The sequence below is a fragment of the Bombina bombina genome, chromosome 5 (assembly GCF_027579735.1).
Source record: "Bombina bombina isolate aBomBom1 chromosome 5, aBomBom1.pri, whole genome shotgun sequence".
Taxonomy (NCBI): Eukaryota; Metazoa; Chordata; class Amphibia; order Anura; family Bombinatoridae; genus Bombina; species Bombina bombina.
Genome location: NC_069503.1, coordinates 628,016,417 through 628,042,469, shown reverse-complemented (window position 1 = coordinate 628,042,469; position 26,053 = coordinate 628,016,417). Strand labels below are relative to the sequence as shown.

Sequence of the window (26,053 nt, the reverse complement as noted above, 5' to 3'; positions counted from 1 at the left end):
TAGTTAGTTATTTAGATAGTTATTTGTGTTTTGGTTTTTGTCAGTTTAAAGGGTTAATAAGTTAATTATGTTTATTGCGATGTGGGAGTTTTGCGGTTTAGGGGTTAATAGGGTAAATAGGTTTATTGTGATGTGGGTGGGTTTGCGGTTTAAGAGTTAAAAGGGAAAATAGGTTTATTGTGATGTAGAGGTTTTTGCGGTTTAGGGGTTAATACTTTGTGTATGATTTTTTTTTGTTATATTTCGTGCAGTCGGTGTTTTTTTTAAATACTTGATGCGGGCGTTTTTTGTTTTTTTAAATACTTGATGCGGGCGTTTTTTGTTTTTTTTAATACTTGATGCGTGCGGTTATTTATTTTTTTAAATACTTTAATGTGGGCGATTAGTTGTTGCTTTTGTAATGCTCCGTTTGCCTTTGCTGCATCCACCAGGATGCAGCTTACGCAGCATCCTGGTGGATTCCGAAAATGGCAGTGTGGTGGCAGCGTGGTGAAAGAATCCACTACGGATTCGCTGCATCCAGGTGAATTATTTTGTCCTCACACTGCCAACATTCCATTGAGGATGCGTGCGCAACTGCAGACGGCGACGGACATTACAAATGCAATTATAGAATATATATATATATATATATATATATATATATATATACATGATTATATATACAGTAGGTATAGACATATATAGGAATATATATTTATAAATACATAGAACATATTCCCCTATGTGAAGAACATTGGAATGTGAAATATTTACAGTAAATACATAGCTAAAACCTTTATCAAATATGAATAATGCATAATTATGCTTGTACATGTTTTCATTTACTTGACTGCGAAGCGCTACAATGCACTTATATATATATGTCTTTATATGTGTACATATGTATTTATGTGTTTGTATGTGTATAAACGTCTGTATATGCATATATCAATAAATAAATACATGTACACACATATAAACAAACATGTATTTATATATATATATATATATATATATATATATATACATATTTAGACATGTATATGTATGTATCTCTACATTAAAGCCTGTTGCAACCTTTTTTTCTAACACCTGAGACCTCATATCTTTAAGCCCTTATAAAAAAATGTTGTGCAATTTTTTTAAATAAGTTTTTACTAGATAGTATTATTTTGAGTATAACTGTATTTTAAAGGTGTTTTGATGTGTTTTTTTACACTTTTTTGTTTTGTGAAACAGTTAAAGGGACACTGTACCCCAAAATTTTCTTTCGTGATTCACATTGAGCATGAAATTTTAAGCAACTTTCTAATTTACTCCTATTATCAAATTTTCTTCATTCTCTTGGTATCTTTATTTGAAATGCAAGAATGTAAGTTTAGATGCCGGCCCATTTTTGGTGAACAACCTGGGTTGTCCTTGCTGATTGGTGGATAAATTCATCCACCAATAAAAAAGTGCTTTCCAGTGTACTGAAACCAAAAACAAGCTTATATGTCTTCTTTTTCAAATAATGATAGCAAGAGAACGAAGAAAAATTGATAATAGGAGTAAATTAGAAAGTTGCTTAAAATTGCATGCTCTTTCTGAATTGCAAAAGAAAAAATTTGGGTACAGTCTCCCTTTAAGAAGAGCTCTGAGGTTGCGCTATCCCGACACACATTAAATTCAATTGCGCTCAAGCCATCACATTTTCTTTCAACTTGTAATACGAGTTCTACATCCAATGTGCGCAAACAGCTGCGATAAACTCGATTATTGCTTGCGCGGAACTGTTAGAGCGCCACTTGTAATCTGGCTCAATATCTTTTCAACAAGCCATTACTATATGTATATTATGGTTCTAACGTGCAATGTACTGTATGTATATTCCTTATAAATAATCAGATGTTCTGTTTTGGTTTTTAGTGAAAGTAATAATGCTTTTTGTTCATTGTTTTGTTATAGGTTTAGCGCAATCTGGCGCATGGGGTTGCTTTGATGAGTTTAATCGAATTGAACTTCCCGTTCTGTCGGTAGCCGCACAACAGATTTATATTGTACTACAGTGCAAGAAAAACAAGAAGACACAATTTATATTTACTGATGGAGACGTGGTGGATATGGATAAAGAATTTGGTATATTTTTAACCATGGTAAGTCAATTTGTGCCACAAATATAAGCATATTATTTGTGTTTTTAGTACAAAAACAATCTTGAAGAAACCAGTGAGTGCTTCTCTGAAAGGGAACAGACAATCCTTATAATTTCATCTAAACAAAGATTACAGCAATACAAAACAATAATGTACTAGGCTGTGCACAATGCTAAAGTTCCACAAAACTATTTGTTAAAAACACAAAGGTATACACTTTAATTCATACAATAAAATAACATAAACTTTATGACACTTTTTTAGACACTCAGAAGTGACAATGTTCAAAAGTTCCAAAATAACATTTCATATCAAGTAAGTTTATAAAAAGCTTTAGCCTTTGAGAAAGCAGTGTTCATGGCGAAATGCGCATCAGGCGCTCACAGAGACCAGTTTCACTATATTTGCTCCTCTAATTTAGTCAGTTTGCTGATATATTTAGCGCACTATATCCCTGTAACTTGATCACACAAACCGGCACTTACTTGCTTCGGAACTGCATTTTTTTTAGAAGTTATTGTTGCGAGGTTAATCCTCTTTTTTAGTTAATAAGCCTGTGCAGTATGTAAGCAATCTTTGTTTGTGCTGATCTGTGTGTGTTACAGGTCTTATTTGACTCGTTGTTATAGTTATTCATGGTGATTACTGGTACTCTTCATTTCTTATTAATCTAAGTTTTAATTCACACACTGTTTGGTTTATATTTTAATAGTCAATATTAAACGTTGCTTTATTTATTGGATTCCCCCTTTTACTGGGGATCTCCCCTGCTATTTACTTGTATACTTGTGCATTATTTTTTGAATGCTCTCAAACTGTCCCCTTTTCCTATCCTTCCCCTTTTTGTTAAGCTATTATAAGGACAGTGAGCACCCCCATGACCTATGTATTAATTGTGCCTAATAAGATATATTTTCCAAACAGCATTTTTTGCATTGAAATATAAACTCAAGTTAACAATTGTCAAACCTATTATGCATATGGGGTATGAATAGATAACTTTGTAATTCCCAATTTACTCTTTATATAAGTTTATAAAAAGCCCCCCAAATGAAATCCAAAAGTAATACTGTAGATTAAATCTAATATCAAGAGACGATCTTGAAATGGTTCCGCAAATTTACGTCCTGTAGAACATAAAAGTTACTAAGACCAGGATTTGGTGAGTGCTATTTTAAGAATAATATAATAATAAGAATAATATATTTAATACATCCAATGTAAAATGAGAGATTATTTTGGTTATGCTTCATGACCTTATGTTGTAATGCAGTCATAGGGGCCAATTTATTATGGCCTGAATTGGGCCAAATTGCCGTAAACAGGAGATAAGAAGTCTTAAGACCACTGCCCCCTAACTCGTACTCCACCTCTGAGGCGGCGTACAGCAATCAGCCCGATCACATACGATCGGGTTGATTGACACCCCATGCTAGCGGCCGCGAATCTGCAGGGGGCGGCATTGCACAAGCAGTTTACCAGAACTGCTTGTTCAATGTTAAATGCCGACAGAGTATGCTGTTGGCATTCAGCGATGTCGGGCGGACATGATCGCTACAGCGGATCTTGTCCGTCCGACTCTTAATAAATCGTCCCCTTAGTGTCCAAAATAAAAGTTGTCTATATTCTTGACTGTGTTAACACTCGTGGAATATATTCCTCTGTCTGACAACTACCACCACTACCTACCACTTATCATTATAAAGATCTAATTTAACCATGCATGTCTCTTTATAAATGTCTTCTGCCAATATATTATTCATACAGTATTTTGTGTGCAAACTAGAACAACTTGTATTCCTTACATGCCACATTTTGCAACACAATCCACTAAGGGCCAGATTACAAGTGGAGCGTTATTTAAGTAAGCTTTAGCCGAACTTCAAATATTGTGCACACATTCATGTATTCCCCCATAGAAGTCAATGGAGAAAAAGAAATTGGGAAAAATAACCCTATTCACGCTCTAACCCAACAAAAAATTAAATATTTAAGTTTCCAGTGTTCTTCACATAGCAGAATATGTTCTATTTAGTTATAAATATTTCTACAAATATCTGATAGTATTTTGGTACAATATATATCTATACCTAATATATATATATATATATATATATATATATATATATATATATATATACAACTATGGGTTGTAAGGCAGTGTCAAACTATCTCAGGGATAAAGTTGTGGACAGGCACAAGTCAGGAGATGGATACAAGAAAATATCAAAGGCTTTATCAAGGCCTAGAAGCACAGTGAAGTCTATTATTAAGAAGTGGAAGGTATATGGTACAGCACAGATCCTCTTTGGATCAGGATGTTGCTCCAAACTGGATGTAAGAGTCAAGAGGAAACTGGTCAGAGAGGCTACCAAGAGGCCCACAGCAACTCTAAAGCAGTTGCAGGAATTTATGACAAAGAGTGTTCATTGTGTGCACGTGACAACAAAATCACAAATTCTCCACAAATGTGGCTTGTATGGGAGGGTTGCAAGAAACAAGTCACTCCTCAAGACAGGCCACATGCAGTCACGACTGAGCTTTTCCATAAGACACCTAGGAGATTCTGAGGCCACATGGAAAGAGGTGTTATGGTCAGATGAGACTAAAATTGAATTATTTGGCCTCAACACCAAACAATATGTCTGGAGGAAATCCAATACAGCTCACCATCCAAATAACACCATACCTACAGTAAAGCATGGAGGTGGTAATATCCTGTTGTGGGGGTATTTCTCTGCAGTAGGCACTGGAGCACTTGTCAGGATAGAAGGAATAATGAATGGGGCAAAATACTGTCAAATTCTTGAGGAAAATCTGCTGCCCTCTGCCAGGAAGTTGTCAATGGGAAGAAGGTTTACCTTCCAACATGACAATGACCCAAAACACACAGCAAAAATGACCACTCAGTGGTTGAAGGAGAAAAATGTGTATCGTATTTAGTTGCATGGCCTAGTCAGAGCCCAGACTTAAACCCTATTGAATATCTGTGGCATGACTTGAAGACTGCACTCCACAAAAGATCATCATCAAATGTAACAGAACTCGAGCAGTTCTGCAAAGAAGAGTGGGCAAATATTGCACAGTATATATGTGCAGAGTTAGTAGAGACATAGCCCAACAGACTAAAGGCTCTAATTAAAACAAAATGTGGTTCAACAAAATACTGACACAAGGGGGTGTTCCTTCTTGCAACTCAGTTATTCTGTTTTTGAATTGTCTTTATTTTTGCCTGTTGGTGTTATATCTTTCACTTGGATGTTATAAGTTGCACTGAGTAATTACAACTGGATAAACAAAAACTGTGTCTGTCTTTATTTCAGGCTGCAAAGCAACAAAATGTTATTCTTTTCAATAACCACTGTATATATACACAATAATATATAGGTATATATATATATATACATAAAGGAATATTTATTTAAAAATACTTAGAACGCTCAAGCGATCGCGTTTACTTTCAACTCGTAATAAGAGGGGTGAACCCTATGCGTGTAAACACCTGCGATAAACCCCTTTTCGCTCATGCGGAACTGTTAACGTGCCACTCGTAACTTGGCCCTAAATAGGCCAAATAAAAAATACCATTAACTAAGGTATTGGCAAATATTTTAGCACTTTGTTTTTTAAATAACACATTTATTTGTTGTAAATGGGTATTTGCTGAACATTCATTTGCTGAACATTCATTTTGATTTTGCAAAACAAGAATAAAGTTTATATTCCCTCTTTCAAATGTAACATTTGAAAATTAACTATAACATTTGAAGATCACCTTTTAAAAATTGTTATTCTCATAAACAGCAATGGAAGTTTATTAATATAGTAATTATCCTGAACATACTTTTATACCTTTCCAAATAATTGTTTAATGTGTTTTTCTTAGCAGCTTCTGCCTATTTATTTTTCCATAACTCCCCCATTTTTACGGACATCCCTCTAACTGTACACAATCTTTGTAGGTGACATTATAACATATTTTTAAATGCTGCAGTTACCTATGCATCCTTGCATTTTTAAAAATGTTTCAATCTCTCAATACACTTTTTTTCAAATGATATATTATAGTTGATGGAATGGAAGAACTAATTTTGAAAAAAACAAAAACCCATATGGCTATATTGTAGGGAGGCTGATTTTAAGCATATAAGATGTTACTTAATAGTTTTAAATATGTTTTTATTAATGACATGTAAAATTAACTTCCAGTGTTGTAGTTTTTCTTTAGTTGGTTATAAGAATCTCTTACAGAAGTATGTTTTTTTTGGTTAAACACCAGTTTTTCTTGAATTGTAGTTTAGATATCTGTAAACATAAGTATAAATATATATTGTTGAAGCACAGAGAATTTTGCAAACTTTTTAACATACTGCTGCATTCAAACAAATCTTCTATCAAATATAATTGTATAGCTAGTTGCTTATTCCTCAAACTATCAACTGCACACAATGGGGCCTATTTATTATGGTGCAAGCGGACATGATCCGATATAGCAGATCATGTCCGCTGCACATCGATAAATGCCAACAGAATACGCTCTCTGCATTTATCATTGCACCAGCAGTTCTTGTTAACCGCTGGTGCAATACCGCCCCCTGCAGATTTGCGGCCAATCGGCTGCTAGAAGGGGGTGTCAATCAACCCGATCGTATTTGATCGGGTTGATTTCTGTCCGCCGCCTCTTTAGACCGCTGCTTCATAACATCTGTTTCAGGCTTGATAAATATGCCCCAATATGTTTCTTTATGATAATATAATGGCTGTTGAATTTTATAGTTTTTATCAGAACAACTTGTATGTAATAAAATACATTACAGGCAATGTGGAAAAAAATGTCAATTTAAAATATATGACAACTGAAAAATATATCAAAACAACATTTATTGGATTGCATTATGACTTCAGTTTTTTTCTTCTATTTTTGCTGGTATTAGGTAGCAAATTGTCAAAACTACCTTGAATTTAGGATTGAATATGTATGGAAAAGTGACAGCGCTAATCATGCATTTATGACAAGTTAAAATTGATTACGTGGAAAAGATGTATATGACACTATATTATTATACATTATACATGCATCTCACTAAATATGTCACTGTCATCTGTCTCTCATTGTACCGAACTGCAGAAAACTGCTGCCTTATAAATAAATTATCTGTTAAATATAATAAAACAGGCTGAAGTGATTTCAGTATTTATAGTTCCAGAGCTCTTCACTTTTCCGCCTTAATTCTGTGGTTCAGCAGAGCTGAGAAATCTTGAGAGAATTAAGGGCCAAGAAAAGGGCAAACTTTTAGAAACTGTTTTAGGAGATAAAGTATTAAAATGCACGTCATTGGTTGGGATTATTCAAAACTTTATTATTTTTTCATACTGAAAATTCATGATGGTATGTTTGTTTTTCTTATGGTAAATAAAGTTCTGCTTCATTATTATTTCACTTTCTGTTGTGGCTATATCTATATGCCGCAGCAACTTCCATAAGCTTAAAGGGACTAAATAAGTGATACAATTAATAATGTATTTAAAGTAAAGATTAGCCTGAGAATTATATGCAGATGGTAAAGTGTGATAAGGATGTAACTTATTTCTCCTGTTAAGTGTAGTCAGTCCACGGGTCATCATTACTTCTGGGATATTAACTCCTCCCCAACAGGAAGTGCAAGAGGATCACCCAAGCAGAGCTGCTATATAGCTCCTCCCCTCTACGTCACACCCAGTCATTCTCTTGCACCCAACTAATAGATAGGATGTGTGAGAGGACTGTGGTGATTATACTTAGTTTTTATATCTTCAATCAAAAGTTTGTTATTTTAAACAGCACCGGAGTGTGTTGTTCCTTCTCAGGTAGAAGTTGAAGAAGAATCTACCTGAGTTTTTGTATGATCTTAGTCGGCGTAGCTAAGATTCATTTTGCTGTTCTCGGCCATTCTGAGGAGTGAGGTAAACTTCAGATCAGGGGACAGCGGGCAGGTTCACCTGCAAAGAGGTATGTTGCAGTATATTATTTTCTGAGGAATGGAATTGACTAAGAAAATACTGCCAATACCGATATAATGTAAGTTCAGCCTTAAATGCAGTAGTAGCAAGTGGTATCAGGCTGTTATGTATATATATGTTTACACTTCAGTATTCTGGGGAATGGCACTTCACTGGGACAATACTGTATGCATATAACTTTTAGCCTATCTTGCAGTGGGAACGACTAGCAGCAGGCTTTTTAATAACATTTCATATTATTAGATTTTAAACGTTTGCTGGTATGTTAAATCGTTTAATTATCTGAGGTACTTGGTGAAAAATTGTTTTGGGCACTGTTTTTCCACTTGGCTGTCGTTTATTTTAAATTTAAGACAGTTTCACTGAACTTCCCTCACAGTTGTGTGTGAGGGGGAGGGGCCTATTTTGGCGCTTTTGCTACGCATCAGAAATTCAGTCACAAGTCTGTTTTCTCTCCCTGCATGATCCGGATCGTCTCTACAGAGCTCAAGGGTCTTCAAAACTTATTTTGAGGGAGGTAATCACTCACAGCAGACCTGTGAGATTGTGCTTTGACTGTGATAAAAAACGTTTATATTTTGTACATTTTTTTCTGCTATTAAGGGTTAGTTATCCATTGCTAATGGGGGCAATCCTTTGCTAAATTTATGCCTTTACCGGGGAAAATTTGGTTTTTATAACTTATCCGGTTCATTGTTATTCAACTGTCATAGTTCTTTTCTGTGCTTCTTAAAGGCACAGTACGTTTTGCATATTACTTGTAAATTGAGTTGAAAAGTATTTCCAAGCTTGCTAGTCTAATTGCTAGTTTGTTAAACATGTCTGACTCAGAGGAATATCTCTGTGCTATATGTGCAAAAGCCAAGGTGGAGCCCAATAGAAATTTATGTACTAATTGCATTGATGCTACTTTAAATAAAAGTCAATCTGTACAAGTTGAACATCATTCACCAAACAACGAGGGGGAAGTTATGCCGACTAACTTGCCTCACGTGTCAGTACCTGCATCTCCCGCTCGGGAGGTGCGTGATATTGTAACGCCGAGTACTTCAGGGCGGCCATTACAAATCACCTTACAGGACATGGCTAATGTTATGACTGAAGTTTTGTCTAAATTACCAGAACTTAGAGGTAAGCGAGATCACTCTGGGGTGAGAACAGAGTGCGCTGATAATAATAGGGCCATGTCAGATACTGCGTCACAATTTGCAGAACATGAGGACGGAGAGCTTCAATCTGCAGGTGACGGATCTGATCCAAATAGAGTGGATTCAGACATTTCAAATTTTAAGTTTAAACTAGAAAACCTCCGTGTACTGCTAGGGGAGGTATTAGCGGCTCTGAATGATTGTAACACCGTTGCAATCCCAGAGAAATTATGTAGGCTGGATAGATACTATGCGGTACCAGCGAGTACTGACGTATTTCCTATACCTAAGAGGCTTACAGAGATAATTACTAAGGAGTGGGATAGGCCCGGTGTACCCTTTCCCCCCCCTCCTGTATTTAGAAAAATGTTTCCAATAGACGCCACCACACGGGACTTATGGCAGACGGTCCCTAAGGTGGAGGGAGCAGTTTCTACTCTGGCTAAGCGTACCACTATCCCGGTGGAGGATAGCTGTGCTTTTTCAGATCCAATGGATAAAAAGTTAGAGGGTTACCTTAAGAAAATGTTTGTTCAACAAGGTTTTATATTGCAACCCCTTGCATGTATTGCGTCTGTCACGGCTGCGGCCGCATTTTGGTCCGAGTCTCTGGAAGAGACTCTTGACTCAGTAACTATAGAGGAGATTTCAAACAAGCTTAAAACCCTTAAGCTAGCTAATTCATTTATTTCAGATGCCGTAGTACATTTAACTAAACTTACAGCTAAGAATTCCGGATTCGCCATTCAAGCACGTAGAGCTCTGTGGCTAAAATCCTGGTCAGCTGATGTTACTTCTAAATCTAAATTACTTAACATACCTTTCAAGGGGCAGACCTTATTCGGGCCCGGTTTGAAAGAAATTATCGCTGACATTACAGGAGGTAAAGGCCATGCCCTGCCTCAAGACAGAGCCAAACCTAGGGCTAGACAGTCTAATTTTCGTGCCTTTCGTAACTTCAAGGCAGGAGCCACATCAACTTCCTCTGCAGCAAAACAGGAAGGAGCTGTTGCTCGCTACAGACAAGGCTGGAAACCTAACCAGTCCTGGAACAAGGGCAAGCAGGCCAGAAAATCTGCTGCTGCCCCTAAGACAGCATGAATTGAGGGCCCCCAATCCGGGAACGGATCTAGTGGGGGGCAGACTTTCTCTCTTCGCCCAGGCTTGGGCAAGAGATGTCCAGGATCCCTGGGCATTAGAGATCATATCTCAGGGATATCTTCTGGACTTCAAGACCTCTCCCCCAAAAGGGAGATTTCATCTTTCAAGGTTGTCAACAAACCAAATAAAGAAAGAGGCGTTTCTACGCTGTGTACAAGATCTTTTACTAATGGGAGTGATCCACCCGGTTCCGCGATCGGAGCACGGACAGGGGTTTTACTCAAATCTGTTTGTGGTTCCCAAGAAAGAAGGAACCTTCAGACCAATCTTGGATTTAAAGATCCTAAACAAATTCCTAAGAGTTCCATCGTTCAAAATGGAAACTATTCGGACAATCTTACCCATGATCCAAAAGGGTCAGTACATGACCACAGTGGATTTAAAGGATGCTTACCTTCACATACCGATTCACAAAGATCATTACCGGTATCTAAGGTTTGCCTTCCTAGACAGGCATTACCAGTTTGTAGCTCTTCCATTCGGATTGGCTACGGCTCCAAGAATCTTCACAAAGGTTCTGGGCTCTCTTCTGGCGGTACTAAGACCGCGAGGAATTTCGGTGGCTCCGTACCTAGACGACATTCTGATACAAGCGTCAAGCTTTCAAACTGCCAAGTCTCATACAGAGTTAGTACTGGCATTTCTAAGGTCGCATGGGTGGAAGGTGAACGAAGAGAAGAGTTCTCTCTTTCGACTCACAAGAGTTCCCTTCTTGGGGACTCTTATAGATTCTGTAGAAATGAAGATTTACCTGACAGAAGACAGGTTAACAAAGCTTCAAAATGCTTGCCGTGTCCTTCATTCCATTCAACACCCGTCAGTGGCTCAATGCATGGAGGTAATCGGCTTAATGGTAGCGGCAATGGACATAGTACCCTTTGCACGCCTTCATCTCAGACCGCTGCAATTGTGCATGCTAAGTCAGTGGAATGGGGATTACTCAGATTTGTCCCCTACTCTGAATCTGGATCAAGAGACCAGAAATTCTCTTCTATGGTGGCTTTCTCGGCCACATCTGTCCAGGGGGATGCCTTTCAGCAGGCCAGATTGGACAATTGTAACAACAGACGCCAGCCTACTAGGTTGGGGCGCTGTCTGCAATTCCCTGAAGGCTCAGGGATCATGGACTCAGGAGGAGAGTCTCCTTCCAATAAACATTCTGGAATTGAGAGCAGTTCTCAATGCCCTTCTGGCTTGGCCTCAGTTAACAACTCGGAGGTTCATCAGGTTTCAGTCGGACAACATCACGACTGTAGCTTACATCAACCATCAAGGAGGGACAAGAAGCTCCCTAGCGATGATGGAAGTATCAAAGATAATACGCTGGGCAGAGTCTCACTCTTGCCACCTGTCAGCGATCCACATTCTGGGAGTGGAGAACTGGGAGGCGGATTTCCTAAGTCGTCAGACTTTTCATCCGGGGGAGTGGGAACTTCATCCGGAGGTCTTTGCCCAAATACTTTGACGATGGGGCAAACCAGAGATAGATCTCATGGCGTCTCGCCAGAACGCCAAGCTTCCTTGTTACGGGTCCAGGTCCAGGGATCCGGGAGCGGTCCTGGTAGATGCTTTGACAGCACCTTGGACCTTCGGGATGGCTTATGTGTTTCCACCCTTCCCGATGCTTCCTCGATTGATTGCCAGGATCAAACAGGAGAGAGCATCGGTGATTCTAATAGCGCCTGCGTGGCCACGCAGGACCTGGTATGCAGATCTAGTGGACATGTCATCCTGTCCACCTTGGTCTCTGCCTCTGAGACAGGACCTTTTGATTCAGGGTCCTTTTAAACATCAAAATCTAATTTCTCTGAAGCTGACTGCTTGGAAATTGAACGCTTGATTTTATCAAAGCGTGGATTTTCGGAGTCAGTAATTGATACCTTAATACAGGCTAGGAAACCTGTTACCAGAAAGATTTACCATAAAATATGGCGTAAATACTTACATTGGTGCGAATCCAAGAGTTACTCATGGAGTAAGGTTAGGATTCCTAGGATATTGTCTTTTCTACAAGAAGGTTTAGAAAAGGGTTTATCTGCTAGTTCCTTAAAGGGACAGATCTCAGCTCTGTCCATTCTTTTACACAAACGTCTGTCAGAAGTTCCAGACGTTCAGGCTTTTTATCAGGCTTTGGCCAGGATTAAGCCTGTGTTTAAAACTGTTGCTCCACCATGGAGCTTAAATTTAGTTCTTAACGTTTTACAGGGTGTTCCGTTTGAACCCCTTCATTCCATTGATATCAAATTGTTATCTTGGAAAGTTCTGTTTTTAATGGCTATTTCCTCGGCTCGAAGAGTCTCTGAGTTATCGGCCTTACATTGTGATTCTCCTTATCTGATTTTTCATTCAGACAAGGTAGTTCTGCGTACTAAACCTGGGTTCTTACCTAAGGTAGTCACTAATAGGAATATCAATCAAGAGATTGTTGTTCCATCATTGTGTCCTAATCCTTCTTCAAAGAAGGAACGACTTCTACACAATCTGGATGTAGTCCGTGCCCTGAAATTTTATTTACAGGCAACTAAAGATTTTCGCCAAACTTCTTCCCTGTTTGTCGTTTATTCTGGACAGAGGAGAGGTCAAAAAGCTTCTGCTACCTCTCTCTCCTTTTGGCTTCATAGCATAATACGTTTAGCCTATGAGACTGCTGAACAGCAGCCTCCTGAAAGAGTTACAGCTCATTCTACTAGAGCTGTGGCTTCCACTTGGGCCTTTAAGAATGAGGCCTCTGTTGAACAGATTTGCAAGGCTGCAACTTGGTCTTCTCTTCATACTTTTTCCAAATTTTACAAATTTGACACTTTTGCTTCTTCGGAGGCTGTATTTGGGATAAAGGTTCTTCAGGCAGTGATTCCTTCCGTATAAAGATCCTGCCTGTCCCTCCCGTCATCCTTGTACTTTAGCTTTGGTATTGGTATCCCAGAAGTAATGATGACCCGTGGACTGACTACACTTAACAGGAGAAAACATAATTTATGCTTACCTGATAAATTCCTTTCTCCTGTAGTGTAGTCAGTTCACGGCCCGCCCTGTTTTTTATGGCAGGTCTAAATTTTTAAATTATACTCCAGTCACCACTGCACCCTATAGTTTCTCCTTTCTCGTTTGGTTCTCGGTCGAATGACTGGGTGTGACGTAGAGGGGAGGAGCTATATAGCAGCTCTGCTTGGGTGATCCTCTTGCACTTCCTGTTGGGGAGGAGTTAATATCCCAGAAGTAATGATGACCCGTGGACTGACTACACTACAGGAGAAAGGAATTTATCAGGTAAGCATAAATTATGTTTTTTCTCAATATGACACCTAACAGTTTTCACCAAGGTTGAATGACTTTTAATCTCTTCTGTAAACTTAAAGGGACACTGAACCCACATTTTTTTCTTTCGGGATTCAGATAGAGCATGCAATTTTAAGCAACTTTCTAATTTACTTCTATTATCAATTTTTCTTCGTTCTCTTGCTATCTTTATTTGAAAAAGAAGGCATCTTAGCTTGTTTTCTTGGTTCAGGACTCTGGACAGCACTTTTTTGTTGGTGGATGAATTTATCCACCAATCAGCAAGGACAACCCAGGTTGTTCACCAAAAATGGGCCGGCATCTAACTTACATTTTTGCATTTCAAATAAAGATACCAAGAGAATAAAGAACATTTGATAATAGGAGTAAATTAGAAAGTTGCTTAAAATTCATGCTCTGTCTCTGAATCACAAAAGTAAAAATTTGGGTTCAGTGTCCCTTTAATAGTGAGCAGTGGTTTGTAATCCTTCTTTCCTAGTCTGCTTTCCCTACCTTGTCTTGATTTACTGTACCCTTGTATAGCCCTGCAGAATATGGACCAGATTACAAGTGGAGCGCAAGGTTTTTTTTGCGGGGGTTTGCGCTCATCTGGCTTACCGCTGGTATTACAAGTTGAAAGTAAATGCGATCGATTGAGGGCAATCGTGATTTACACTAGAATGGTTACTGCAACTTCAGAACTCTGGTTAAACCTAAAAGTTGCACAAAAAACATCAGAAATACATTACAAAGTAATATTATCATCTAATAAAAAATTATAAAAAAAAAGTTATAAAGGCTCAGAGATGAGATCTCAGATGTTAGAAAAAAAAAAACAAGGCAAGCAAAGGGCTTTAACATAGAGATACATACATACAATATCTCACAAAAGTGAGTACACCCCTCACATTTTTGTAAATATTTTATTATATCTTTTCATGTGTCAGCACTGAAGAAATTACACTTTGCTACAATGTAAAGTAGTGAGTGTGCAGCACACCTCCAAGACAAAGGAATTCATCTCTTGAGAAAGTCAGATTGTATACTGACGAAACGCGTAGAGAACTTTTGAGAACTACCTCATACTCCACCAGGAGAACTCTTGAGAACTATATCATACTCCTCCAGACTTGCTAAACAATTACCTTCAGTGTACCTTCACTCACATATGGTTTTTCACGGCTATTGTGAAGGAGGGCAGCAAAGGAACTTTATAACCCAGCACAGACCAGAAAGGATTATGTTTAAACACATTTTTTGTTCTTAATCTTGTAAGTGTCCATTTGTCTTTTATGCGCACTTATGTTTATTAAATGACCTCCACCTAGTTGAGTTGCACTTGTTTCTTTTCAGTTTCCTGTTATTGAGTGGCTTGGAAAAATAACCACTCTTATTTCTGGCAGCAACTCTTCCTACTGAGTTTTACCACAGAGGCTACGGAGGAAATTCCCTGATCCTAGCACTTTTGAAAGTTGTCTATTCGAGACACACCAGCTCTACCTTTACCTTTTCTGCCAGCGCTGATACTGCCTCCCTCGTTTCTATATATATCTGTATATATCTGTACCTATATATAATTTTATATATATATATATATATATATATATATATATATATATACCTGTATATATATAGGTAATATATATTGTACCAAAAAACATCAGATATATGTAGAAATATTTATTTATGAATAAATAGAACATATTCTGTTATTTGAAGAACATTGGAATTTGAAATTTTCATATTTTCAGTCTATATATTATGTGGGTTAGCACAAATGAGAATATGCGACCGGGTTTGTGCGATGTTAGTTTTTTTCCCTACTTCTTTTCTCCATTGATTTCTATGGCGGAATAGGTGAACCCGCACGCGATATTCTAACTTCAGCTTTTTGCATTTGTCAGGTTAGCGTGAGAGAGAAAACAGCTTTCTTTTAACTCCTAATATGAGCGTAACCCGACAAGCGTAAAAAGCTTACTTCTAGCGCAATGAACACTCAAGCTGAAGCGTTAATTTGCGCTCCAATGGTAATCTGGTTTTATGTTGGCAAATTGCTTATAAAGCTAACAACAATATTAATATAAAAATTAAAGGGACAGTAAAGTCAAAACTTAAAATGTATTGGATAGAGAATGACATTTTAATCAACTTTCCAATTTACTTTTATCAATTTTGCTTAGTTCTCTTGGTTTCCTTTGTTAAACAGTAATCCTAGGTGAACTCAGGAGTGTGCACACGTCTTTAGCAATCTGGCAGCAGTGTTTGCAACTTTGTTTATAGCATTGTTATACATAGTTACAAACACTGCTCTCATAGACTGCTAAAGGCACGTGCATACTCCGGAGCTCCTATCAGCCTACCTAGATTTACTCTTCAACAAAGAATGCCAAAAGAACAAAGGAAATTTGATAACAGAAGTAAATTGGAAAGTTGTTTAAAATTGCATGCCCTATCTAAATCATGAAAGTTTAATTTTGACTTTACTATCCCTTTAAGTTCACCAAAATACTGTGGAAGTTTATACTTAAGTATGAAATTATTACATAAATACCATTTGCATTCTCATACATATAAAGCTTCCTGTTGTGTTGCTTTTTTAGAATCCAGGTTATGCAGGTCGACAGGAACTTCCTGAAAATCTAAAAGTTCAGTTTCGTACAGTAGCCATGATGGTTCCAGACCGCGCCATCATCATGAGGGTAAAGCTGGCAAGTGCTGGATTCCGTGACAACCAAATCCTCAGCCGCAAATTTTACACACTCTACAAACTTTGTGAGGAACAACTGTCTAAACAGGTTGGTGACCACGTCATAAAAAGGTCCTATGATATTTTCATACAACAAATTCAAAATTAGGTCATTTCTGTCATTACATCATCAATGTGCTTTTTCTACAAAGCAGCTTCTAAATCCATAATTATATTAATATATATTTAGGTCTAACAGTTTCAATAGAGTGAAATGAACAAGGTGTTCTATGGGCAAATGTCAAATTTTCTTGCAGGTATGAACAGAACACAGCAAAACATTTTATGAGGAAAATTCATTATTTGGCATTCCCATTAGAAGCATTTATCAATATAATTCCATTAACAAAAATACTTCTAGCAAAATGTATTACTGTTTATCAGCAGCATACACACATATGCTTTAAGAGCCTTGTGCACCAGCATTGAAACACCAAACGTTCTCAGTCAGCAGTGGCTTGTATGTCACAAATGAAGTCTTCACTGACACAATACACACCACGGTTGTATGTGAGAATAGGAAACAGCACCCACAGTTCACAGATCACGAAGAAGGCTTACCATGCCTGTCAAAAGATCCACAAAAGAAGGAATCTCTCCAGCTGTGATAAATTTTAAAAGACCTTTATTTATTACATAGGGTCCACAGATATACAGCGACGTTTTGGGCTAACACTTAGCCCTTACTCATGCTCATGCTTACTCATAGTCAACATTAAACTTAAAGGGATAGTAAACACCAAAAATGTTATTGTTTAAAAAGATAGATAATCCCTTTATTTACCATTCACCAGTTTTGCATAACCAACACTGTTATATAAATATACTTTTTACCACTGTAATTACCTTGTATCTAAGCTTCTGCTGACTGCCTCCTTATCTCAGATCTTTTGACAGACTTGCATTCAGGCAATTAGTGCTGACTCTTAAATAACTTCACGTGCATGAGCACAGTGTTTATCTTTATTAAACCCATGAACTAACACCCTCTAGCTGTGAAAAACTGTCAAATGCAGAGGCGACCCTCAATGGCTTAGAAATTAGCATATGAGCCAACCAAAGTTTAGCTTTCAACTAAGAATAACAAGAGAACAAAGCAAATTTGATTATAAAAGTAAATGAGAACCTTGTTTAAAATGACATGCCCTATCTGAATCATGAAAGTTTAATTTAGACTTAACTATCCCCTTAAATGGATTGAAAAGAGCATGAGATTTTAAATAACTTTCAAATGTACTTCTATTATCAAAGTTGCTTAGTTCTCTTGCTGTCCTTTGTAAGAGTAATGCTAGGTGACTATAGGAGCATGCACATATCTTTAGCCATCTGGCAGCAGTGTTTGCAAAATAATTTATTTAAATATTATACGTAGTTGCAAACACTGCTGTAGACACATGCACACTTCTATGCTCCTATCAGCCTACCTAGATTGACTCATTAATGATTAATTTTGACTTTACTGTCTCATTAATTATACATCACCAACATTTTATAATGTATAAAAAGTTTAGTCACTTATTTTGTTTTTTTAGGTCCACTATGACTTTGGGTTGAGAAATATTCTATCTGTCCTTCGCACACTGGGAGCAGTAAAACGCTCAAATCCCAACGAACCAGAGAAAACTGTGGTAATGAGAGTTCTTCGTGACATGAATCTGTCTAAATTGGTAGGTTACTATGTTACTAGAAAAAGCAGCAAGTTTGTTCTGTATGAATGAAAATAGTTTTACTGCTTTATAAGTTTAACAAAAAATACCCATTTTTTACAGTGATGGAGTTCCTATTGACTATTTGCTGGCCTGTCAAAGTATCTAATTTGTTATACAGTTTTATGGGAAATGCATCCTGTGTGTGAGAGTGTTGTGTGTGTGTGCATGAATGGTTGTGTTAGTGTCTGTATAAAAAAAATATAATTACATTATTACACAAAACTATTGTTACATTATTACACAGAAATATAAACTAAATGTTAAAATGTACAATACATTTAAAATATACAGAAGTAACAAACTAAATCCAGATGAAAACTAAATCCAGAAACTACACACAGTATATGTATGTATGTGTATATATATATATATATATATATATATAGTGTATAGAAGTGCAGAAGTCCAGCACTCACTATACTAAAGTGGCTGCGGGGTGCATCCCACTCAATATGTATACCCAGGCCAAAAAGAGCACTCGCCATAATTTTCGTGTCAAAAAATATTTATTCGTTTTCGGGGAGTGACCCTGTCCTCAGACAAATTCATTTAATTGTATTATTTGAATTTGTCTGAGGACAGGGTCACTCCCCGAAAACGTTCACAAGGAATAAATATTTTTTTACACGAAAATTACGGCGAATGCTCTCTTTTTGGCCTAGGTATATATATATAGTGTATATATATGCTAACATTATCAAATTGTGCAGTCATTTTACATGCAGGCTTTATGAGGCATATGCAAGAGTTCACAGTATATACATATAAGTCTGGGATTGACTGATAACTGTCACATAATACAGGGGCAGTGAAATGGAAGGAAACTACTAAATTGTGTCAGATATAATCTACCGGTCTTTTGAAATTTAGAGTTTTATTCCATTGTCTTTTCATTATGTATTTGTTTATTATGCTTTTCTACTGTATTCATTAGTCCTTCACTGGCAGAGTCATCTTAATTAATCCATGATTAGGTACAAAACATACAGAGTTTTTATAAAAAAATGTTTTTACCATTGTGTTACTAATACTGAAAAATTGAATTCTTTGAGGTCCAAGGTCAATGAATTGCTTAGTGGTTTTAGGCCCGTCGCCTACAGTAATTATATTTCTTTAGAACACAAACACTGTTCCATTAAATGCAGAGAAAGAGAAAATCCATCTTTGTTATTTGCATTACATCGATCATATTTGTTTTATAAATTAATAACTCAGATATAGAATGTTCTCTGTTCTGTGTTGTTCTATAAAAGTAAATGTAGAAAATATCTGAAGAAAGTTATTTCTTTCTTCTCCTTCTGACTCTATTTAAAGGGATATGAAACCCATTTTTTTTTCTTTCATGATTCAGATAGAACATTCAATTTTAAGCAACTTTCTAATTTACTCCTATTATCAAATTTTTCTTTGTTCTCTCAGTATCTTTATTTGAAAAAGCAGGAATTTAAGCTAAGGAGCTAGCCCATTTTTGGTTCAGATTTTGGTTCAGAACCCTGGGTAGCGCTTGCTATATTTAGCCACCAATCATCAAGCGCTACCCAGGTGCTGAACCAAAAATGGTCCGGCTCCTAAGCTTACATTCCTTCTTTCTTCTGTTAAGTGTGATCAGTCCACGGGTCATCATTACTTCTGGGATATTACTCCTCCCCAACAGGAAGTGCAAGAGGATTCACCCAGCAGAGCTGCATATAGCTCCTCCCCTCTACGTCACTCCCAGTCATTCTCTTGCACCCAACGACTAGATAGGATGTGTGAGAGGACTATGGTGATTATACTTAGTTTTATATCTTCAATCAAAAGTTTGTTATTTTAAAATAGCACCGGAGTGTGTTATTACCTCTCTGGCAGAGTTTGAAGAAGAATCTACCAGAGTTTTGCTATGATTTTAGCCGGAGTAGTTAAGATCATATTGCTGTTCTCGGCCATCTGAGGAGTGAGGTAAACTTCAGATCAGGGGACAGCGGGCAGATGAATCTGCATAGAGGTATGTAGCAGTTTTTATTTTCTGACAATGGAATTGATGAGAAAATCCTGCCATACCGATATAATGTCATGTATGTATACTTTACACTTCAGTATTCTGGGGAATGGTACTTCACTAGAATTACACTGTAAGAAATACATAAAGCTGTTTAATAACTAGAGATTATGTTTAACGTTTTTGCTGGAATGTAAAATCGTTTTCATTTGCTGAGGTACTGTGTGAATAAATGTTTGGGCACTATTTTTCCACTTGGCAGTTGCTTAATCTGTTTTTCTGACAGTTTCTGTTCTCCCTCACTGCTGTGTGTGAGGGGGAGGGGCCGTTTTTTGGCGCTTTTTCTATGCATCAAATATTTCAGTCAGCAACTCATTGTATTCCCTGCATGATCCGGTTCATCTCTACAGAGCTCAGGGGTCTTCAAAACTTATTTTGAGGGAGGTAATTTCTCTCAGCAGAGCTGTGAGACTTATAGTTTGACTGAGATAAAAAACGTTTATTCTGTAATTTGTTTCCTGCTTTCAGAATTTGTTATCTTTGCTAATGGGATTAAACCTTTGCTAAAGTTGTGTTGTTTACAAGGATTGAGGCTATAACTGTTTCAATTTATTAATTTTCAACTGTCATAGATCTTCTGTGCTTCTTAAAGGCACAGTACGTTTTAATATTATTCTAATTGAATTGTATTTCCTAGTTGCAAGTTTATTTGCTAGTGTGTTAAACATGTCTGATTCAGAGGATGATACCTGTGTCATTTGTTGCAATGCCAAAGTGGAGCCCAATAGAAATTTATGTACTAACTGTATTGATGCTACTTTAAATAAAAGTCAATCTGTACAAATTGAACAAATTTCACCAAACAACGAGGGGAGAGTTATGCCGACTAACTCGCCTCACGTGTCAGTACCTACATCTCCCGCTCAGAGGGAGGTGCGTGATATTGTAGCGCCGAGTACATCTGGGCGGCCATTACAAATCACATTACAGGATATGGCTACTGTTATGACTGAGGTTTTGGCTAAATTACCAGAACTAAGAGGTAAGCGTGATCACTCTGGGGTGAGAACAGAGTGCGCTGATAATATTAGGGCCATGTCAGACACTGCGTCACAGGTGGCAGAACATGAGGACGGAGAACTTCATTCTGTGGATGACGGTTCTGATCCAAACAGACTGGATTCAGATATTTCAAATTTTAAATTTAAACTGGAAAACCTCCGTGTATTACTAGGGGAGGTGTTAGCGGCTCTGAATGATTGTAACACAGTTGCAATACCAGAGAAAATGTGTAGGTTGGATAAATATTTTGCGGTACCGACGAGTACTGAGGTTTTTCCTATACCTAAGAGACTTACTGAAATTGTTACTAAGGAGTGGGATAGACCCGGTGTGCCGTTCTCACCCCCTCCGATATTTAGAAAAATGTTTCCAATAGACGCCACCACAAGGGACTTATGGCAAACGGTCCCTAAGGTGGAGGGAGCAGTTTCTACCTTAGCTAAGCGTACCACTATCCCGGTGGAGGATAGCTGTGCTTTTTCAGATCCAATGGATAAAAAGTTAGAGGGTTACCTTAAGAAAATGTTTGTTCAACAAGGTTTTATATTGCAACCCCTTGCATGCATTGCGCCGATCACGGCTGCAGCGGCATTCTGGATTGAGTCTCTGGAAGAGAACATTGGTTCAGCTACTCTGGACGACATTACGGACAGGCTTAGAGTCCTTAAACTAGCTAATTCATTCATTTCGGAGGCCGTAGTACATCTTACTAAACTTACGGCGAAGAATTCAGGATTCGCCATTCAGGCACGCAGGGCGCTGTGGCTAAAATCCTGGTCAGCTGATGTTACTTCTAAGTCTAAATTGCTTAATATACCTTTCAAAGGGCAGACCTTATTCGGGCCCGGGTTGAAAGAGATTATCGCTGACATTACTGGAGGTAAAGGCCATGCCCTGCCTCAGGACAAAGCCAAAGCCAAGACTAGACAGTCTAATTTTCGTTCCTTTCGTAATTTCAAAGCAGGAGCAGCATCAACTTCCTCTGCACCAAAACAGGAAGGAGCTGTTGCTCGCTACAGACAAGGCTGGAAACCTAACCAGTCCTGGAACAAGGGCAAGCAGACTAGGAAACCTGCTGCTGCCCCTAAAACAGCATGAATTGAGGGCCCCCGATCCGGGATCGGATCTAGTGGGGGGCAGACTTTCTCTCTTCGCCCAGGCTTGGGCAAGAGATGTTCAGGATCCCTGGGCGCTAGAGATATCATCTCAGGGATACCTTCTGGACTTCAAATACTCTCCTCCAAGAGAGAGATTTCATCTGTCAAGATTGTCAACAATCCAGACAAAGAAAGAGGCGTTTCTACGCTGCGTACAAGAGCTCTTGTTAATGGGAGTAATCCATCCAGTTCCACGATCGGAACAGGGACAGGGGTTTTACTCAAATCTGTTTGTGGTTCCCAAAAAAGAGGGAACTTTCAGACCAATCCTGGACTTAAAGATCCTAAACAAATTCCTAAGAGTTCCATCGTTCAAGATGGAGACTATTCGGACAATTTTACCTATGATCCAAGAGGGTCAATACATGACCACTGTAGATTTAAAAGATGCTTACCTTCACATACCGATTCACAAAGATCATTATCGGTACCTAAGGTTTGCCTTCCTAGACAGGCATTACCAGTTTGTGGCTCTTCCATTCGGATTGGCTACAGCTCCAAGAATCTTCACAAAGGTTCTGGGTGCTCTTCTGGCGGTACTAAGACCGCAGGGAATCTCGGTAGCTCCATACCTAGACGACATTCTGATACAAGCTTCAAGCTTTCAAACTGCCAAGTCTCATACAGAGTTAGTGCTGGCATTTCTAAGGTCACATGGATGGAAGGTGAACGAAAAGAAAAGTTCACTCGTTCCACTCACAAGAGTTCCCTTCCTGGGGACTCTTATAGATTCTGTAGAAATGAAGATTTACCTGACAGAGGACAGGCTAACAAGACTTCAAAGTGCTTGCCGCACCCTTCATTCCATTCAACACCCGTCAGTGGCTCAATGCATGGAGGTAATCGGCTTAATGGTAGCGGCAATGGACATAGTACCCTTTACACGCTTACACCTCAGACCACTGCAACTGTGCATGCTAAGTCAGTGGAATGGGGATTACTCAGACTTATCCCCTTCTCTGAATCTGGATCAAGAGACCAGAAATTCTCTTCTATGGTGGCTTTCTCGGCCACATCTGTCCAGGGGGATGCCATTCAGCAGACCAGACTGGACAATTGTAACAACAGACGCCAGCCTTCTAGGTTGGGGTGCCGTCTGGAATTCTCTGAAGGCTCAGGGACAATGGAGTCAGGAGGAGAGTCTCCTGCCAATAAACATTCTGGAATTGAGAGCAGTTCTCAATGCCCTCCTGGCTTGGCCCCAGTTGACAACTCGGGGGTTCATCAGGTTTCAGTCGGACAACATCACGACTGTAGCTTACATCAACCATCAGGGAGGGACAAGAAGCTCCCTAGCTATGATGGAAGTATCAAAGATAATTTGCTGGGCAGAGTCTCACTCTTGCCACCTGTCAGCAATCCACATCCCGGGAGTGGAGAACTGGGAGGCGGATTTCTTAAGTCGTCAGACTTTTCATCCGGGGGAGTGGGAACTTCATCCGGAGGTCTTTGCCCAAATACTTCGACGTTGGGGCAAACCAGAGATAGATCTCATGGCGTCTCGACAGAACGCCAAGCTTCCTCGTTACGGGTCCAGATCCAGGGATCCAGGAGCAGTCCTGATAGATGCTCTGACAGCACCTTGGGACTTCAGGATGGCTTACGTGTTTCCACCCTTCCCGTTGCTTCCTCGATTGATTGCCAGAATCAAACAAGAGAGAGCATCAGTGATTCTAATAGCACCTGCGTGGCCACGCAGGACTTGGTATGCAGACCTGGTGGACATGTCATCCTGTCCACCTTGGTCTCTACCTCTGAAACAGGACCTTCTGATACAGGGTCCCTTCAAACATCAAAATCTAACTTCTCTGAAGCTGACTGCTTGGAAATTGAACGCTTGATTTTATCAAGACGTGGATTTTCTGAGTCAGTTATTGATACCTTAATACAGGCTAGGAAACCTGTTACCAGAAAGATTTACCATAAGATATGGCGTAAATACCTATATTGGTGTGAATCCAAAGGTTACTCTTGGAGTAAGGTTAGGATTCCTAGGATATTGTCTTTTCTACAAGAAGGTTTAGAAAAGGGTTTATCTGCTAGTTCATTAAAGGGACAGATCTCAGCTCTGTCCATTCTGTTACACAAACGTCTGTCAGAAGTTCCTGACGTCCAGGCTTTTTGTCAGGCTTTGGCCAGAATTAAGCCTGTGTTTAAAACTGTTGCTCCACCATGGAGTTTAAACCTTGTTCTTAATGTTTTACAGGGCGTTCCGTTTGAACCCCTTCATTCCATTGATATAAAGTTGTTATCTTGGAAAGTTCTATTTTTAATGGCTATTTCCTCGGCTCGAAGAGTCTCTGAATTATCAGCCTTACATTGTGATTCTCCTTATTTGATTTTTCATTCGGATAAGGTAGTCCTGCGTACTAAACCTGGGTTCTTACCTAAGGTAGTTACTAACAGGAATATCAATCAAGAGATTGTTGTTCCTTCTTTATGCCCAAATCCTTCTTCAAAGAAGGAACGTCTACTGCACAACCTGGATGTAGTCCGTGCTCTAAAATTTTACTTACAGGCAACTAAGGAATTTCGACAAACGTCTTCTCTGTTTGTCATTTACTCTGGGCAGAGGAGAGGTCAAAAAGCTTCCGCTACCTCTCTTTCTTTTTGGCTTCGTAGCATAATTCGTTTAGCTTATGAGACTGCTGGACAGCAGCCTCCTGAAAGAATTACAGCTCATTCTACTAGAGCTGTGGCTTCCACTTGGGCCTTCAAGAATGAGGCCTCTGTTGAACAGATTTGCAAGGCTGCAACTTGGTCTTCGCTTCATACTTTTTCCAAATTTTACAAATTTGACACTTTTGCTTCATCGGAGGCTATTTTTGGGAGAAAGGTTCTTCAGGCAGTGGTTCCTTCTGTATTAAGAGCCTGCCTATCCCTCCCGTCATCCGTGTACTTTTGCTTTGGTATTGGTATCCCAGAAGTAATGATGACCCGTGGACTGATCACACTTAACAGAAGAAAACATAATTTATGCTTACCTGATAAATTCCTTTCTTCTGTAGTGTGATCAGTCCACGGCCCGCCCTGTTTTTAAGGCAGGTAAATATTTTTTAATTTATACTCCAGTCACCACTTCACCCTTTGCTTTTCCTTTCTCGTTGGTCCTTGGTCGAATGACTGGGAGTGACGTAGAGGGGAGGAGCTATATGCAGCTCTGCTGGGTGAATCCTCTTGCACTTCCTGTTGGGGAGGAGTAATATCCCAGAAGTAATGATGACCCGTGGACTGATCACACTACAGAAGAAAGGAATTTATCAGGTAAGCATAAATTATGTTTTTTATATATATAGATATCACGAGAACAAAGAACAAATTGATAATAGAAATAAATTAGAAAGTTGCTTAAAATCACGAAAAAATCATAAAATTAAAAAAATTGGGTTTCATATCCCTTTAATCAGTTAGTAAATTGTACATATTTGATTGATCCATTCACATTTTGCATATTTTCCATTTTATTGCTATCCTCTTGTGATTATAGTTCTATGAAGCAGTGATCTATTAAACCACAAATGCAATTCACCTAAATGATTTCTATATCTTGCTCTGTCATCATGATAAAATACAAAACCACATTTATTCATTCAGAAAAAAAATATTCCTAATGGCTTCTCTTTGACATTTTTCCTAACCTGTCAAAATAATCTTTTATTTAATGGGTACTAATGTATAAGGTTCTATAGAAAGAGAACG

General features: G+C 38.5%; 1 protein-coding gene across 1 annotated transcript in view; it reads left to right on the top strand.

Moving 5' to 3' along the window:
• Nucleotides 1-26,053, top strand: part of LOC128661578 (dynein axonemal heavy chain 5-like) — a 671,317-nt gene that overhangs the window by 285,935 nt on the left and 359,329 nt on the right. The window contains 3 exon segments of the mRNA XM_053715820.1: nt 1,930-2,117; nt 16,303-16,497; nt 17,981-18,115. Coding sequence (XP_053571795.1) covers nt 1,930-2,117; nt 16,303-16,497; nt 17,981-18,115 — 518 coding nt within the window.